Consider the following 18,703-nt stretch of genomic DNA (forward strand, 5'->3'; position numbering starts at 1 on the left):
CCTCCCTGTCTCTCACAAATGTTGGGATTCTGTAGCATTTTGAGAAATTATAATTTAGGATCAAATGCACTTATTTAAACTTGAAAATGTTTACCCATAACAGACAAACTAACAAATCCAGATGAAAACAAAACCTCCTATCTACATGGTAAACCTGCTTTGATCTGCAGCTTTTAGTGTAAAGTGTGGTCACATACCCACGACTCCAGGCTTAATCCCATAATGAAATATCAATAAAGCAGCTTTTCATGTATTTCCTGAAGGTCCATTTCTGCTTGTGTACATGACAAGACTCCTTATGAGACCCCGTGTAATATAAGATAAATAATCAAACAATGCCAGCTAGTGCGAAAACAAGTTTATTAGTAACAGTGAAAAACAGCGAACATTTGCAAACAGGAACCAGTGTGTGTGCTGGTGCGTGGTGGTGAGAGGAGGCTAAAAAAAGATTAGTGATGGTGTCAGAGTCTTACTTGTTTTCATGTCAGACTTATTCAAAGAAACATGTGTTCAGACTATCATCCTTCTTGGAGTCTCTGGATAGGTCGTAGACAGATTTAAGATGGGATCTGTTGGGGAGTAACAGTCGGACATATTTGAACCTAAATTATGCTTTGCTTTGGGACTTCTGTGCTACACAATGAGTTGTCCATAATAGGCATCATGTTCCAGTGTAAGGCTGTACATTATTTTATGTGGTATCAACCCAAGTGACTGACCAATGGATAATGCCGTTTCACAAAAGACGTGGAACTCAGAGGAAGCCCTCATTCATATCACACTGAGGTAGCAGTGGTAAGGCACCTGGGTGAGAGGAGATTTGCCCTGAGATGTTGAAGGGTCTGAACACTGAAAAATGTGTTTCTTACATGTGATGCTAAACTGAAATAATACAAATAGTTCTGGATGAAAAAGAGGAGCCATAGAAGACACATCAACTTCAAGATACAACAAGATTCGAGAGCATTTGGCTATAAGGACCGATGCTGAAATTCTTGAAGGGACACAAGAGACTTTATACATTATGTCCTGCCTCCTGTGTGCTCTACCACTCGTCTGTATGTTTAAAAAATGTCCCTGTTACATATATGAACCCGACAATCTGATGAATTCTTCATACGTGACATTGTCTAACATTTGAGACAGAGAGCAGAGCTCAGAGATGATCTATGGGAATGTCTGTGTGAGAGGAGATGACATAATGTTTTCACTTAACAGTGATAAACTGATTCATTGGGTAGGTGCTATAGAAATATCTGCCTAACCCTAAGCTAAACCGCATTCTAACCCTAACTCTAAAACCAAGTCTTAACCCTCAAACAGCACATTAAAAAAGTTTACATTCAGATCAAACATTAAGCTTCAGATAGCACCAAACCTCACAGCGTGAGCATGCTGTGTCCATGTGACATTACTGGACGTATTCAGGAAACAAATGAACAGTGATTAAAGTGAGTAATTCACCTATTTTGCTTAAAAACGTTGATATTGCATATGCATATAATACAGCTCAGTATAAAATCATTAAGGCTGACAATTTTCTTCCAACTATGATCTGTAAGATTTTTGATTGTATTATAGGATGAGTATAAAAACACCAAATATTGGTAGGCAATCGTAACAGAGCTTAATTTACAACTATCAACATGTTAAAAACAATCTAGCTCAAATGATTACATTGATAAACAGGAAATAAATGCTTTAGGACTCCATATTCATTCATAAGATGAGAAAAAGAGAAAAAAATAACTCATACATACTGCTCTCATCCAGTGTGCAGTTATAATGACACCATGATTGAGCTGGAAACTTGTAATTTATTTTCACTCTTTCAGGCGCAACACATGCAACCTGTTCTCCAGTGTGTCATCCGGTTGTTTGTGGGAATGTAAACGCTGTATGAGCACATCTGCCTTGTTGTGAAAACATTTCTGTCTTACAGGAATATGAAATGTACAGTTTGAGGCTGCAGTATATCTGCCCTCCGTCCTCATGACTGGTCTGGCTGTGTGTGCAGAAGTTAAGTTCCTATGTCTGAGGTAAAACAGGGCAGTCAGAATGTATTGCCTGTCCTGTTGGCAGCAATGTGTAAAATTAAATGAAATTCCCACATTACAGAGGTTGTTTTTTTGTGCATAGATAAAGATCAGGAAGCGACGACATCAGGGAGAGCCATTTGATTTAAAAAACCTATCGCTCAGAATTGATCTTGTAGCGCAGGACAACGTAGGTGGCCAGTCGTAGGACGATGAAGAAAATGCCTAGGACTATGAAATCTATGTAGAGCTTTGCGTCTTCCACATCCAGTAACTGCAGAACCTCCTCAGGCTGTTGGAATTTACACACCTTCCCGGGACACTCCAGTTCGGAGCGGTTCATCCCGTAGATAGACAGGATCACTCCTTCAAACCCATACCTGTGGGAATGAGATACAACCATTGAGGCCAATTCACAATTGCTAATCGTGCATCGTCTCTTGATTCTGAGTCAAAATATCAAAAGAAATTAAACACATGACCAATGGCTGATTTGGTTAGTGGGAGAAGATTATAAAAAATTTGGTTCAACTATAAAGATTGTCCTTAGCATAGTAAGAAGAGTAGTCCATGAGGTGAGGTAAGTCAGTGGAGTTAATTCTCTTGGGGGTGTGTTAGTAGATTTAAAGGCAATCTTGTTATTAGGTTAGAAATTTGACATGTGTCTTAAAGAGAGGCCACTAAGTATCTAAAATGCAGAATGTTCATCATATGGATACCATGAACATGTCTGACTCTGAATTGGATTGCTTAGCCAGATGATTAAAAAACTCACATTCAAATACAGTAGATCCTCTAGGGACCATGAATAGCCACGGACAAATTTATTAAAATTCATGAACTATCTCTTGACAAAGCTTTTATGGACTGCAATCTCTGTTGATTGGAGTGTTGGAAAACTACTCAAAAATCAACCTCTGAGGGACCATGATCACAAATATCTATTTTATACATATGTGTGAAGTGGTTGGAAAAAGATTTCAGGTTATTACATTTTGGTTTGTTACAGGCTGTAAACTATCTAGATCACTTTATTGGGAGTAACATTTTAAATAATCCCTGAAATACACAGAATAGGTGAGTGCAAAACTGCAGTAAGTGTACAGTACTATGGATCAAACTGAATGACTAATTTGGTCTACAAACTGTGAGGGATTTTCTCGATGGACAGCTATACAGTATAAATAATTTAGTATGCTGGGCCAACCTGGAAGTTTGTTAAAAACCTGTCTCCATATCTATTGCTATGTTTCTTGACCCTTGTTAATTATTTTGAAGTTGCTGTATCCACAGATCTAAAAGAACAACTTGCCAAAAGTAGAAATGACCACCAGATTTCTGAAAAAGTGCCATGTTTTAATAAATATGGATTACTGATAAATATAGTTTGATCTAGATTGACTTAGTGACCTGCATCTCCACATGTAATGCCCCACAGCTAAAAAACCAAAACACATTAAATTGTTATTTAGTCATTCATTATTAGGTGTTTTTTTATTTCGCACTTCATTTCATGTAAATCATGTTAACCAAATATTTACCGTTTGTAATGTGAATGTGAATTGAAAATAGGAAACTTTTTGCTGAGTTACAGAGTTACCCACCTGACATAAGACACGTATGAGCTCCATTGCAGATACTTGGGTATTGTGTCAAAGTTCACAAAGAATCCGGAGAAAAGCAGCACTGGGATAGCTGTGACAGGTCCAACAAATGTGGCTACCTGGATGCGGAGAGCATTATCTGTTTTAGATGTGTAATGTATGCCAAGAAAGTTCATGTGTACCAATGCATACCAGCCATACCTGTAGTGAGCTGGAAGCGGCCCCCACCAGCAGGCCGAGGGATTGGGCTACCAGGGCCGTACAGGTGGACAGGGCTAAGAAGAGTAGGTAGCGGGTGGCTTCAGGTGGCTGTTCCGTCATCCAGTACACTATGCTGCAGTACATGATGGGGCAGATAACCTAAAATAACACTTTGATTAAGCGTTAATTAGTGAAAGAATAGTTCATCTCAATATCTTTGTTTGTACACAAAAACTCAGACAGGTTTTAAACACAGGTGAACCCACTGAAAAAGGTGATAGACCCCTGTCACATTGCCAGTAGCGGAGTTTGTCTTCTTGAGTGTGAGATGCTAGGTGCTGTGTGGACTGGTTGACACACGTCGGTTGCTAAATGTGTGTTTAAAAACCAGTGCAGCACCGACTCAGCAGGCCTGCAATAGGGCCGACTGTTTATTACTTTATTACTTTTTCTGGAGGACAAATTTGTCCCTGATCTTTCTCCACAGCTTCCTACACTCGTCGACCTGCAAACCGAAGTAAGCCGAGATGTCCTTCAAGGAATTGCAGGCCATCTGCGTGTCCTTGTATTCTGTCAATGACGGGTTATACAAGTGGTCATACTTTCGGACCTCTTCTGCCAAACGCACTTCTATTTGGTCCATATTCTTTCTTCTAAATCTTCCGTGGTTTCTGCCGGTATTATGAGGCATGAAACTTGAAATGTTCTCCGGAAAAGATGTACTTAGCGGACCAATCACAGCCTTGAGGGCTGCGTGAGGCTTGCGTATATTTGTCGTATAGTTACAAAAATTGGGCAACGCATGCAAGCACGCAAGAAGTTGTACGCAAGCACACAAGAGGCACGCAAGGGGCTCTTGCTTGCTTGCGCACCCCTTCTTGCATGTCTCTGAAAACGCAGAGGCATGGGCCGGCCATAAGTGCATCAACACCGAGGGTATAAACCCAGAACAACAAGAATCAAGAAAGTAAAATTTCTTCAAAAATAAAGCAAAACAAAGTGCTATAAGTGCTACTAAATTGTTAGTTTAAAAAATAAATAAAAAAAATAATATTTTAAGACATTGATGCAGGCCAATTAAAAATGGATAGCGGGCCGCAGTTGGCCCGCGGGCCATAGTTTGGACACCCCTGGGCTACAGGCTAGTATGACCGCTAGCCTTGTTAGCATAGCTGTGTTGTGCTGTAGGTGGACCACAATGTATACAAATAAGGTGAAACTGTGGCGTTTCTTGTTTCAGGGGACAGATGTTATTACAGAGTTCCTAAAACGCGTCACAGCACAGAAAAAGTGGCAGAAATGAGTGTCCACAGGGGTGTCATGTCTGCATCACTAATGTATGCCTGTGACTACAGCAGAGCCATTAGAATGAATGCTGACTGTCTCTCCTACTGAAGAAAGAGCCAAACGTTAATGGATGTTGGTGGGGTATTTTGATGGTCCTGGAAACTGAAGTGAAGCTGGTGTCAAAGTGAGTTTGATCCTCAGCTGAATCAAAAACAACTGATCACAGAGTTGTTTTATTTTGATTGAGAATGCAGTTGCATTTACACCTGTGTTTAATATGGTCAAATGTGCCCCTGACCACCTCCAGTGTTGGTTTGGCTCATCTGATCGAAGTCTATCCTCCACTTGGGTGTATGTACACCTGTACTTTCATGTGGTCAAGCTCAATTCAATTCAAATTTGATCAGCAGTATTTATTTTACCATCAGGTGTAAATGTGGTAAGAGATCAAGTCTAGCAGAGATGCGAGCTGTGCATTGGAAAAAAAACAGATAGTACCTTCAACAAACACTAGAGTGCAGTAGTGAACTATGTAGTGGTATTTTGCTGCGTGTGTGGTTTGGCAGAATGACCCAGCCCAACCCTTCAAATTCTACACTGCTAGCTCACCTGAAATGGGATATCAGCCATTGTCTTGGCAAGGTAGTAGGCTTTCAGGCTGTACCAGTAGTTAAGGTGCTCCCTCAGGAACACAGACATCTCCAGAGGAACTGAATAATGGTGCATTGAAACATGTACATTCATCTGTTTATGACACAATATTTAAGATTTTGAAAGTTAACAAATTTCCAAAAGGCATGAAGTTAGACATTTCTGTTCTGTTTTCATCTATATGAGTTTCAAAATAATAAAAGAAGAAAACATCCTGAAACTTAGGTTTGGGCACCTTGTGGGTCAGTGCTTTTGACAAGCAGCTTTTTGTAGCAGTAAAGATTCTTTCAAGGATTCTCTCAAGAGTTAGATTGGGCCATCCACAGAAGCTTGGAGGTTTTATCCCTGGCTCCCTTTATACTGCGTTAAGTGTCCTTGGTCAAGATACTGAGCTTTGACAGGTGCGGTGCAGTGTATGAATGACGAGTAATTTAGTAGAGCATATAGAAGCGTTGTACGAATGTGTGTGTGAATGGGTGACTGTGACTTGAACTGTAAAGAACTTTGAGTGGTTGATAAGACTTCAAAAGCGCTTTAAAAATACAGTAAACCCATTTATCCTCCGATGTTTGATAATGTTTGTATTAAGGGGCCGAGGTTGTGCATGGTGCATTATGAGTTGCCTTTAGTATCATTATCCTGTTGAAAAAGCAAGAATATTTTTCATCTTTTATTTTTTCACCGATGGTGTGATGTTAACTTCCAGAATTGTCTGTTATTTACTTGAATCCATTCTTCCCTCTGCCAGTGAAATGTTTCTATGACTGACCGAAGAGGTGTTTTAAATTCATGAAATTTTCCTTCACAGCCCGCAAGACTTTCTTTGAATCAAAAACAAATAAGGCTTGTTTTGATTTTCCTTTTCAAGCTTCTGATGAGGAATTTGTGTTGAGGACCAAGAACAGGTTTTCCCTTTGATGATTCTTCAACAAGGTAATATTTGTGCAGATAGAAGAGTGCACAACCCCTGCAGAATCTACTAAATCTTCCTGAAGGTCTGGGAGTTCATTAATTTGCCTGTCTAGCAATCAGCAGTCCTTCCTGCTCTTCCAGATCTCAACTTGACCTCCATCATAACTTTAAACTGCCACTTCCTAATTACTTTATGATTTGTGGAAACAGCCATCTGGAAACACCTTATCATCTTCTTCTTTCCTTCACCTGCTTTGTGCATCAGTTATTTTAATTGTCAGGGTTTCAATAGCTGCTTGGAAGAACACATGGCTGATGTAGGAGCAAGGTATGAGGAGTCAGAATAATGATAAAGCATTACAAAGTGTCCAAACTTTAGTTTGGTACTTCTTTGTTTTACTCTGACATTGTACTAAACAATGTAAGACAAATTCTTGCTTAATATGTTGAAAATAATATTTCTCTTTTAATTTTATGAAATCAGTTCATTTTCTACTGACGCAACTATAACACATTAACATCAATTTGACCAGGGGTACCATCCTGACACTGTAAATATTAGTCAATTCCCAGCCCTAGATCATACTCACAGGTTAACACGGTTGGCATGAGCGCACCAAACATGAGGAAAAGCATGGAGAAGAAGAGGAACCCAGTGTTGTTAAAGACCTTGCTGGCATCATTGCCAATGTTCAGATAGAGCAAGCCTATTAACACACCTATGGCGATGTGGGACATCAGTCTGAGGTGGGTCAAAACCTGGCAACAGATCAAATGCAGAGTAAAATAGATGACAATCTTAGACTTGGAGGGTTAAACTGTCGGACAGTTTTCACTTGATTGTAAGATCACTGTATCTGACAGTTACACATTTTTAACTAGTAAACTAAATATTTGTGCAATAGTTTTTAAAGATGTCACCTACCTGGTCTCGACATATTGTTATGAGGGTTCTCTTGAAGAGGATACAGAACTGTGTTAGTGTGCTTGTGGAAAAAGTATGGCTCTCGATGTGTCCAGCATTCTGTAATAGAAACAGGTAATATTATAACAGTGATTATAAAACACATGAAAATGCAGTACACCACAGCATACTACAGTCAGCAGCAATATATTTCTGGTCTGTTCAAAAGACCATGTTTTGTGCTTAAAAGTTGTAGAGCCTAGGTCTGCTACGCACTGCAAGGCCAGATACTGCTGTTAAGGCACCAACCTGGAGGACGATCAAGCATATGAGGCATTGCTTTTGCAGTAGAATCGGGGGCAGACTAATGCTAACCTCACTAGACAGATGGATCAATGTATGCTCACAGGAAAGACGTTTGTCTTTGTCCAGCTCAGACATGGCTACTCACGAAGAACTGGACTTGAGGAACTCCTTCTTCTTTGTTTAAATTGAACATTTAACATGGTTACACAAAACTTGTAACTTGCAGCCAAGCTGATGGGGAATAATCACTAACAATACATCCATCAATACTTTATGTATACTGCTTAAAGTCCGAGGGACACTATGGACCGGCCGCATGGCCAATATACAGAGACAACAACCAGTCACTCTATCATTCACACCTACAGTTAATTTAGAGTCTCCAATTAACTTAGTCACAATCAGCATGTCAGAGGAAGCCTGAGTACCCAAATAAAACCCACTAAGTCCTGGGGAGAACATTCAAACTGCACATAGAAAGATCCTGGCCTAACCCGGAACCTTCTCGCCACCTCTGTGTTTGTACCAACAGGAATTTGGAAATTATTGATTTGTTGGTGTCCAACTCCTTGACCCCGCTAGGGAAGTTCATGCTTATGAAGTGAAGGTCATATCATCTGCTAAGGTAGTTTACTGCTGTTATTGCAGCAATCTACCATTCCCATTATATAATATTATGCTTTGTTGGTGCATATCACCAAACAATTTAGCAATCTATTGAATCACCACCAAATATTACCATACAATGAAAATGTGGGGTTACTGAAGGTCAGTAGCTCCAGGATAGCACCGTCTTTCTTTCAGGTGATAATTCAGCCTTGACTGCAGTTTAACAGCACATTACCTACTACGCACCGTAGGGTACTTTGTGGCACAGACCGACGTCCCATTGGTACCACACTGGTTCTTCTTCTCCTCTAGTGCACACATTCCACCTTGGACTGCCTCGAACAACACAGGGTTCAAGTCTCCATACTCTCCTGATGCAATTTCAATAACTGAAGCGGAGACAAAAGCAGAAGGAAATTAACATAATGGGTGATGTGAAATCATCCTCAGCAAATACATGTGTAAATGTGGAGTGAACATACTGAAGTCTGCAGGATTGTGGTAGGTGGGACAGTAAAGGCCCAGACTCTTCAAATAGGGGATGAGGTAAGGGACTGAGCCTTTGTAGATACATTGTCCCTGACTGAGAATGTAAAGCTGTGGAAGGAAAGATTGTTTAATGCAACAAGTAAAACACTTTTCAAAAACTGGGACCTTTCTTTAAACTGGGACCTTTCTTTAAACAGAAAAGGCCTGTGTAAAATATTACCACAGCTTCTCATATGATAAATAGCATCTGGAGGTTGAAAACAGTTCCTTATTTCCTCCTTTATTGTCAGAGGCCTACCTTGTCAAACATCTCAAACAGTTTGGCACTAGGTTGGTGGATGGTGCAGATGATGGTCCGTCCTCCCAGCGCCAGAGAACGCATTAGTGAGACCACCTGATAGCACGATGCACTGTCTAAGCCACTGAAGAGAGAGAGACACACAAACAGAAGTGACACCTTTAATGAGCAGCTGGGAAGTCATTTGAAAAGCCAAGCTCTCATTAGATATTGTTTTCGTGTTTAATTCAGCGAAGGGTACACAACCTGTGAGTCAGAATTTAGTAGAATTACAGAATACAATTTTTCAAACGAAAATAATTCCAATTTAACTGTCAAGTTGCATTGAAAAAATCAGAAAGAATGTTTTTGAAGAAAAATTATAATGTCACAATCGAATAGATTTTGAACTTTTGGATATAAAATGCAACCAATGACCTTGACTTATGACCTTCAGAATCCTATAAGTTCATCCTTGAATCCATGTAAATGACTGTGCAAAATTTGTTCCTGAAATGATGCATTGAAGATGAATTTTTCACAAGGTCACAGAGACGAACTTTGACTCCCGAAATCTAATCAGCCCATCAGTTCTGTATGTAAACAACAGACTATATTTAAAGATAAACAACATGTCTCCACTTCCTCCCACTATCCAGAAATAAAGCCAAAATATCCTGGATTAGAAAGCTGAGCAGTACTGATCGGGGGATGGTCTCATCCGTCCATCATAATGTTTCACACTTGAACGTCCATCAGTGTGATAAGAACGACCTAAAATAACATAAACCATCTTTGAGAATAATTTATTTGATGTGTACTGGACGTTTTAGTTAACATGGAGGAAGATGGATTTATGACCTATTCTGCAGTCAGCCACCAGGTGGCAATCGAGATAATTTGGCTTCACTTTGGGGAAGCAGTCATTTGTTTATCTTTATATACAGATAAACTGTAAACCTGTTGTAGAAAAACCTCAAATTAACATTATGAACTTGTTAATGGTGGGCACTTTCAAATCTACTGTATGTGGCATTTTCAACAATTCAATTCATCCAGTTACACAATCTACACAGATAAAATGAAGTAAGTCCTATGCAGGACACTAGTGCCTGACTCACCTTGTGGGCTCATCAAAGAACATGACTGGAGGATTGTTGACCAGCTCAAGGGCGATGGCCAGCCGTTTACACTGACCTCCTGACAGCGAGCTGGTGCGAGTGTGAGCACATTCAAGGAGCCCTAAGGCAGTCAGAATCTCATTCACCTGAACAGGAAGAGCAGGAAGGACAGAATGGGGTTTCATGATCTGTCAGTTTGATGAACTTTCTCTTTTAACATTTATTAAAATACATATGTTGAGCTATGAGTGAAAAAAAGAAGACAGACAATAGACAAAGTAAACACTCGCTCTAGAGAGTGCCTTTCCCGTTTTTTACATTCCCTGGAAGCCACTGCAGGTCCTCCTATATACTTAGAATGGGAGGGTAAGGTGAGGTATATTCAGTTGGTTTCAAAATGCTACTTCAACACTAGATGCCACTAAATCTAACGCATTTGAACTTTTAATGTGTCAGGGAAAGTATATATCATGTCAAAACAATATAATCAAACAAATATAAAAATAATGCTGCCCTACCCCACCCATCTCCCTCTTTTTAATGTTCATATATGGTTCAATGCTTCATTTCTATTAATTTATTATCCATTGTAACTAGCAGCAGTTTAACACCAGAAATTTAATATTTACAGATTTTGGAGTTCTGAAAATTCGAACGAGGGAGTGGAACATGTCCTTTCAAGGATTCTAACTCAATCTAACTTTTTATGGGAAAATCCCCCACCACAGCTCTGTAACTTAACTTAACTTAAGTGATTATTTTTTATTTGCCTGTATCCTTACTGTAACTGAACCAGTCAGAAAATGACTTGAGTAAAAGTCGTAAAGTAGCTCATATTAAATGTACTTAAGTATCAAAAGTATCTGGTGTTGAAATGTACTTAAGTATCAAAAGCAAAAGTAGAAGTACCAAAATAAAAAATGCAAAGTGCTTTTTATAGTACTCCTATACAGACACAAAACCACCCAAAATTGTCCTCTTCAGGATTTATTTCAACTTACTGAAAAATTATAACACCAATATGCATATAATGTATAATTTTACAAATTTGAAACCCTACAAGAGGTTCAAAAAGTATTGGACTAGTGCATCTGAACTTCTAGGGACAACAAATAATCAACACAACAGAATAAACAAGTGCCTCTTGTGTCTACCTATATAACACTTATAGACCACAGTATAACCACTAAATAATTCTGTAAATATCACTAAACATTGACCTTACATCAGTAGCAGGAATGATACAAAATGCCCCTTATGATAACTCAGCAAAGGGAAACAAGTTCTATAGGCACACAAAATAAGATAGTTTCTCTTTTGTTAACAGCCTGCCCAGTGCTAGTACAGAGGAGAAAAAAATCACTGGACCCAGTCTCGTTTTGCTGCAGGCCAAATTTCAGAAATCAGAAAGTCCAACTGAATCATTCAAAACTAAAAAGAGGACTCGCAGAAAGGACTCAAGTGAGTACCTGTTGCAGGCCCAGCTTAAACGCCTTAAGTATATTTGTTTACGCCTCAAATGTATATGTCTTCTCCAGGATATCCTTGACGTGCTCTGTTATACAAACAGTGAGAATATATTTTTAACAATACCCTATTTGTACCTCTTTTTTTTGTGCAAATTGTTATGCTTAAATGTGGATGTTATTTGATTTGCACTGCATATGCCTGCGTTCATATATAATTATTTTTGCTATAAAATTAATAATATGTATGATTCTAGTCCTGTTTGTGGATCATATAGTTGTGATTAAAGGTGTTTGGGAATGGCTGATCTAGAGGAAGTAAAACTCTTAACAATGTTTCTGAAGGTGAACCTGCGGTCGACCAAGGCAGCCCGATCAACATCCGGACTTTTAAGGTCATGTGCTGCCCCCCCGACGGCAAACACGCCGCCGCACCTGCACATCTCTGGAGGCAGCGGGCACACAAGTGAGTGAGAGAGAAGTGGGCCGTGCGTAGAGGCGCATCTCCTCTGCTCAAGTAACGAGTCAGTTTTGAGAGTATACGAAGTAGAAAGTACAGAAATTTGTGCTCAAATGTAGCGAGTAAAAGTAAAAAGTCATCAGGAAAATCAGTTCTCAAGTAAAGTACAGATATGTGACAAAATCTACTTAAGTACAGTTAGGAAGTATTTCTACTTAGCTACTTCCCTCCTCTGCAGTTCACTCTCATGTGTACCAGAGTAATTGTTGCGGGAACCCACACAGCTCCCACAGGTAAAAACCTTTATGGATGTGTTGACGGTCCACTGTACCACCAAGAGGAGAGATTTCTCATAGTCCGACAGACGACAGTTGGGCACAGAGCGCTGCACACAGCCCTACAATGAAGCTGTAGCCAAACAAAACTGGGTGATTATTATGAGAAGTGTAAAAAAAATGAGGATCGATTGTGGTGGAGGAAATCAGATGATGGCGGCTGCCACAGTGGAGGTGATTAATCTGAAACACTGTCTGGACCTGTTGTATTGATATTTACTCACGTGTCAGAGAAACTCATTCATTCTTATTAGAGCATTTTTACCTTGTCGGCAAATGGTAGGTGGTCATTTATTAAAAAAAAAATCTGAATGTACACAAAATACCATTGCCAGGTTGAGCCTGACAAATATTTTTGAACACATCAGCTGAATTATATGTTTGATTTGGATCAAAACATCTTTAGTGATCTCTAATGCTGGTGATATTCAAAGAGCAAAGGGACAGATGTTTGACAAACGCAGGTGTGTCCTAACTGTCACCAGAAAGAAGCATTCCTCCAATAAACTGTGATAACTGTGAATGTGTCACGATGCGTTTGTTGTTACTCATGATTTGCTTTTCAAGGGGAAGAAATATTGTTAACCAGTTTTTGTTAGTGTCTGTGAACTAAGAAGATGTAATTTGTTTAGCTCACCAGTGCTTTTTTCACATCTTTAGTCTCATTCAGCTTCAAGTTGGCCGAAACCTGCAATAAAGAGAAATACAGTCACAATTGTGTTAAGCAACATGTATTCTCTGTGAAGCACCAGCAGTAGGTTTCAGCCTTAAGACTTTTGCACCTCAACACACTAACGATCATCTGTTTCACGTTCAGAAAGTATAATATTATTGCTATGGGCCTGTCAGTACTGTATTAGCTCACCATCATGGCCTCCCGTGTAGTGAGATGTGGCAGCAGCATGTCCTCCTGCATGATGTAGCAGGACATTTTCCTGAATTTCCTCAGGTCCCTGGGTTTACCATTGACCATGATCTGACCCTTCATCCCCGTCTCCCTGGTTAGCAGGAAGGACACACATACACAAATAATGAACTTATCAGTTGGCGACATTGAATGGACTGAAGGCAGGACTACATGGGCTCGTTGAGTAAAAACCTGATGATAACAGAATTATTAACCTGCTTTTGGCTGTTTGCAGCAGAAATGCTTTGTCTCAGATAAAGACAAGATTACTTTTGTTTTAAAATAGCTGCATAGGGCAATTTTTGCTCTCTCACCTGTATCCAGCCAAAATGTTCATTAAGGTGGACTTCCCGGCACCTGAGGGCCCCATGATACCGATCAGCTCCCTACTGCAGAACCTTCCAGACAGGCACTTCAGTAGGGCTTTGCACCCTAACAACAACAGAGAGGACGCTAGTTGACATTTAACAACAACAGGAAGGAAAATAGCAAAGTATTACACCTGCGCAATGCGGTAGTAGGCAGATCTTTGTAATCAGAGTTACAATAAAATAAACAGTGATAACCCGGGCAGTTTTAATCCAATTTAGATTTAACTTGGCAAGTTGAGTGGGGTTAGGGGAGAACCAAGGTCAAGGCAGAGCATGGGATCCAAGTAAGCCAAATGCAAACTGCAAAATGAATAGAAACTCTCAACTTTGACCAAACTTGGTATGCAGCATTGAAGGACTAAGATACACCTCGCTATTACAAATGGGCAAAATCTGTCAAAAATGTTTAGAAACACATTTATTTGTTCATCCTACCTAGTTTGACTGCAATGAAGATTTTTATAGTCAATGTTTTTCATTAAATAAATCTGAATATGCTTTAATGACTGTTCATGTGTGTGGTTTATGTAAGTTTGACTGATTTACTTAAAAAAATTACTGCTGGCATTATTTATGAAGACACCAAATATAGCAGAATCGAACCCAGAGGTGGTTTGGGTAGTATGTGGGGTAGCTGCTTCCACACATACACTGAACTCCGGATAATCTCCGGGTATTCTCCAGAGGGAGATGTGAGGACACAAAGTGTACATAACACATACACCGATGTCGATGTACTGGAAACAAAAATATGTGATCTCTGCAGCAGAATTGATGCATTATGAGATTTCTTTGCTGTTTTGAATGGATCTGAGCAGAGAATCTCCTGCTGCGTTGTTCATGTCTGAAATGCAAACTCAGCAGAAAGTCCGACGCATCTTCTTCAGTTCATGTCTGAAAAACAGCAGAATGTCTGGGGGCCTTGCTTTTCGCCTTGTAAGGTGTAAGGCCCCACCGCTGAAGAGATGCATAATAATTGTTGTGATGGTTTTTATTATATAATATATTTCATTATACTATATTATAGGGTATATTTGGGTATATTATAGGGTATACTGTATGTATGTATTTTTTTATTTGATTTTATTTATTTATTTCATTGTTTTGGTAACATGTATAAAATATCGTCATATATTTATTACTACCTCAGTACAAACACCACATCCTTTCATCTCTCAATCAACCAGTTAAAACATAGACCTGTACCATGGACTCATGCAGACATCGCTGGCACACACACACGCAAACACACACACACACACACGCACAAAAACACACACACCCACGCAAACACACCCTAAAAAAACTGTATTCAATCACTACATTATCATACACATCACTTTAACTGCATTATGTCATGCCTGTATGTCTTTTCATTACGTACATATCTGTGTATCTCTTTTATGTCACTTTCTGTTTTCACCATTTCACAAATAAAAAAAGAAGAACGGTGTTGTCTGAACCTTGGTGTACTAAGGTACTTAAAAATGTAGTCATGGCTCAGAACCAAGGTGACATGTTCACACAAGCATTACTGATGTGATCCTATCTCTAGTTGTAAGTACCTATATGGTAGTTATACTGTACAGCTCACTAGCCTACCCATTCACAAACTGATTGAAAGAGACATGATAGCAGATGTGTGATACCTCTCCTCCTCCAGCATGGTCCCTCTTGGATGGTGTAGGAGAGGTCTTTGAACTCCAGGTCCACCGCTGAGCGTTTGGGTAGGTGGGAGAAACGTTGGGCTTCAGTGATATCGTTTTCAACCTTCTTCAAGTGGGTCAACATGGACGGCTCCTGCTGCTGCTGAGGTTGAAGCTGGGCCAGAGGTTGGCCGTCTCTGTTACAAATAATGGCCTCCTCCATGGGGATGCTCACAGAATCCGGTTCCAATGCCTTATTGTCCATACCTGCGCTCTGTTTGTGTACAGAAGGGTAAGAGAAAGGTCAAAAAAAATCCTCAACACAAATACATTTCATGTATGTGCCCCCTCTTTTCAGTACATAGTTGACAGAACAAAACAAAACATGGACATATTTAAGTTTAAGTTTTCCACTTTAGTTGCTATGGATATGAAACCAAAAAGAACATTGATATTGCATTTTTTCGGGGGGGGGGGGGGGGGGGGGGGGGGTTCGGTCAGACTATTACAGGATTATGCAAAAAAGTGCATGGAATGGAATGAGAAACATTTATCAGATCTGATTAGGCTGTGGATCCAGTTTTCTTTTAGTTTTTTTTTCTAGTTTTCCTCATTTCCACTATTGTGTAGTAAAAAAAAAACACAAATTCTTTAAAACAGGTGTATTGAAAGCCACCTACTTATTTAGTCAGTGAGTCAGTTTGAAGATTTTATGTCGAAGATTTCTAGAAAATGTTCAAGTCACAAAACATTAGTAATAGTGCATTTTCAGTCAAGCCTCATTGGAGATTTATATATGTTTCCTGGGAAAAGGTAGCTTAGGTATGACCACCGTCAGACAAAATCCACGACCATTGTCCTGGCAGGACTCTAAGCAGCAGAAATATGCAATCCTCCCTGTGATCGCAGGGTGATTAATGATCACTGAAATGGAGATACGTTTAATCTACTTTGTTCCGCACTGACCACTGTAAAAATGGTTCCCAAGTCTGAGGTGGTACAGTAATTTATCCTTTTTGAGACAGAAGTCTCATTTAATCACTCATGGGGTTCATAATCTCCTTGTGGATTAAAATCAACTTTCTTTTCTACCCTTGATCTGCTTGGAGCAGGAGGGGGCTAGAGTTTCCAGTTTGGGAAAAAACTGCAGACTGAGGTACACTACCAAGGACTTAGCCAAGTTATTGTATGGGAAATGCCTGCTCTGTCACTCGCCTTCCAGATTACACATACATGCAGACACATTTCCCTGCTATCATTGAGTGAGAAGCCAGAGAACACTCTTTTGAGAATGTCGTGCTCCTACGAAGGAGGAAGGAAAAAGAAGAGACATGCTATGTCTGCCAAAATGTCACGAGTCAGCTGCTGTGTTCTGGAGGAGAAGGGAGGTCCATGGAGGAGGTAGAGAACTCAGTGAACTGGGATCATACCACTTCAGATTATCTACAACACCACTGTTAAACTTGTATCTGACTTTAAAACTTGATGGCCCAAATACATCTTCATTAAAGACTCATGAGACTCAAATGAAGTGCTCAGGTGGATGCAGCTTAATGGGGACATCAAAGCGATGAGAAAAATCTGGTACCTTGTGTGAATCAACTGAATTGAACAAAAGTCTAATCTGAAGATCTTGTGTACCATAGATCTCTCTATGGTGTAAAATCGAATCATCTACTTGTAGTTCTTTGTCTCTTCCAACCACTACATTCATGTACAGAAAAAAGTCTGAGAACTGCGTCAACATGTAATTATCTCTCAACAAAAAATAAACAACAACGTGATAGGTGGAGGAATTGACAAGATTTCACGCAAAGCCTTAAGGCCGGCGCATGCTTCTGCGCTTTCACGGGCCCGCAAGCGCAAGAGCCCTTCCGGGCCCCTTACGTGCTTATGTATCTCTTCTTACGTGCTTACGTGCGTCGCCCCATTTTTCTAACTATACGACAAAGCTCGGCGAGCCTTACGCAGCCCGCAAGGCTGTGATTGGTCTGCTAACTACATCCTTTCCGGAGTCTCATTTCCGGTTTCATGCCACATAATACCGGCAGAAACATCGAAAGATTTGGAAGAACGAATATGGACCAAATAGAAGAGCGTTTGGCAGAAGAGATCCGAAAGTATGACCACTTGTATAACCCGTCACTGACTGGTGGATTTGTCCGCCAGAAAAAGGCTACAAGGAGCCGCAGTGGCTATGTAAATAAACAATCGACGAAGAAAGAAGGAGTCTCTAAGGTCGTCTTCGACAAAAAACATTACTCCGCCTAGTGTTCTGGCGGGGAATTGCTTTGTAAGACGAGACATGCTTGGGGAAGCATGAATGACAAAGAGTCCTGTGACACAGCTGCGTGAAAAGCCGCCGACGCAGTTGCAGAAGCATGCGCCGGCCTTTACTGCACAACTTGCAACAGTGGAATCAAACGATGACGCTCGGCTTTTGTGGCTGCCCATCTCCGCTTCAAGACACAGCTAGTTGCGTACTGTGCTGCGAACGGATCGGGTCCAGTCTACACCCAGGACATGGTTAAACCTTACACCCCAGTCCGTCCACTCTGCATCGGCCAATCGGCTTGCTCACTGCACGGGACACCTAGCCACTCAACAAAATCCAGACTGCTTGCTGTCCTGGCTCCTAAATTGTGGAATGAGCTCCCAAGTGACATCAGGACAGCAGAAAGTTTACACATCTTCCGCAGCAGACTAAAACACATCTCTTCCGACTACAGCTTGGTTAAGAAGATGATGTCTAATTACCATCGTCAACTCTGGTGTTCATATTTAATGAAAGAGTGAATGATTAAGTGTGGTTCCACTTGTATGTGGCACTTACAAGTAACACTTGGGGTTTGGCTTTTTTAAAGCAAATTGTACTCATGAGCTAAATGATATGTAATGTAATGTAATTAGTGACGATTAGGATTCTGTCCGAGCAGACTTGAGAAATCTCACATGAGAGATCCATCCATTCATCCTGACAAATATAACACTTGTGCCTTGAAGATCACATGGGGAGCTGTAGCCAGTCCCAGATGACATTGGGCGGGGGTCCACTCTGGACAGGTACAGAGGTACAGACTAGGAATATTGTCTAGGTGTGTTTGTAGCAGCTATGAGACAA

At 40.3% G+C, this 18,703-nt stretch overlaps 1 protein-coding gene across 2 annotated transcripts; it reads right to left on the reverse strand.

Annotated features, from left to right (window-relative positions):
* Positions 1-2,190: 2,190 nt before the first annotated feature.
* On the reverse strand, positions 2,191-15,850 carry LOC128440315 (ATP-binding cassette sub-family G member 4-like). Of its 2 annotated transcripts, XM_053422996.1 has the most exons (15): positions 15,797-15,847; positions 15,586-15,745; positions 13,880-13,997; positions 13,524-13,656; positions 13,296-13,346; positions 10,398-10,543; positions 9,298-9,421; positions 8,993-9,107; positions 8,757-8,899; positions 7,617-7,715; positions 7,282-7,450; positions 5,738-5,838; positions 3,842-4,000; positions 3,641-3,759; positions 2,191-2,416 (listed from the first exon to the last, which is right to left on the reverse strand). In XM_053422996.1, exons 1-15 carry the CDS (start codon positions 15,845-15,847, stop codon positions 2,191-2,193), a joined length of 1,914 nt encoding a protein of 637 aa, XP_053278971.1. The 2 variants fall into 2 exon arrangements, with proteins under 2 accessions (XP_053278971.1, XP_053278973.1); XM_053422998.1 differs by having other exon boundaries at positions 15,586-15,850.
* Positions 15,851-18,703: the final 2,853 nt, after the last annotated feature.

This window comes from Pleuronectes platessa, chromosome 5 (genome assembly GCF_947347685.1).
Source record: "Pleuronectes platessa chromosome 5, fPlePla1.1, whole genome shotgun sequence".
NCBI lineage: Eukaryota > Metazoa > Chordata > Actinopteri > Pleuronectiformes > Pleuronectidae > Pleuronectes > Pleuronectes platessa.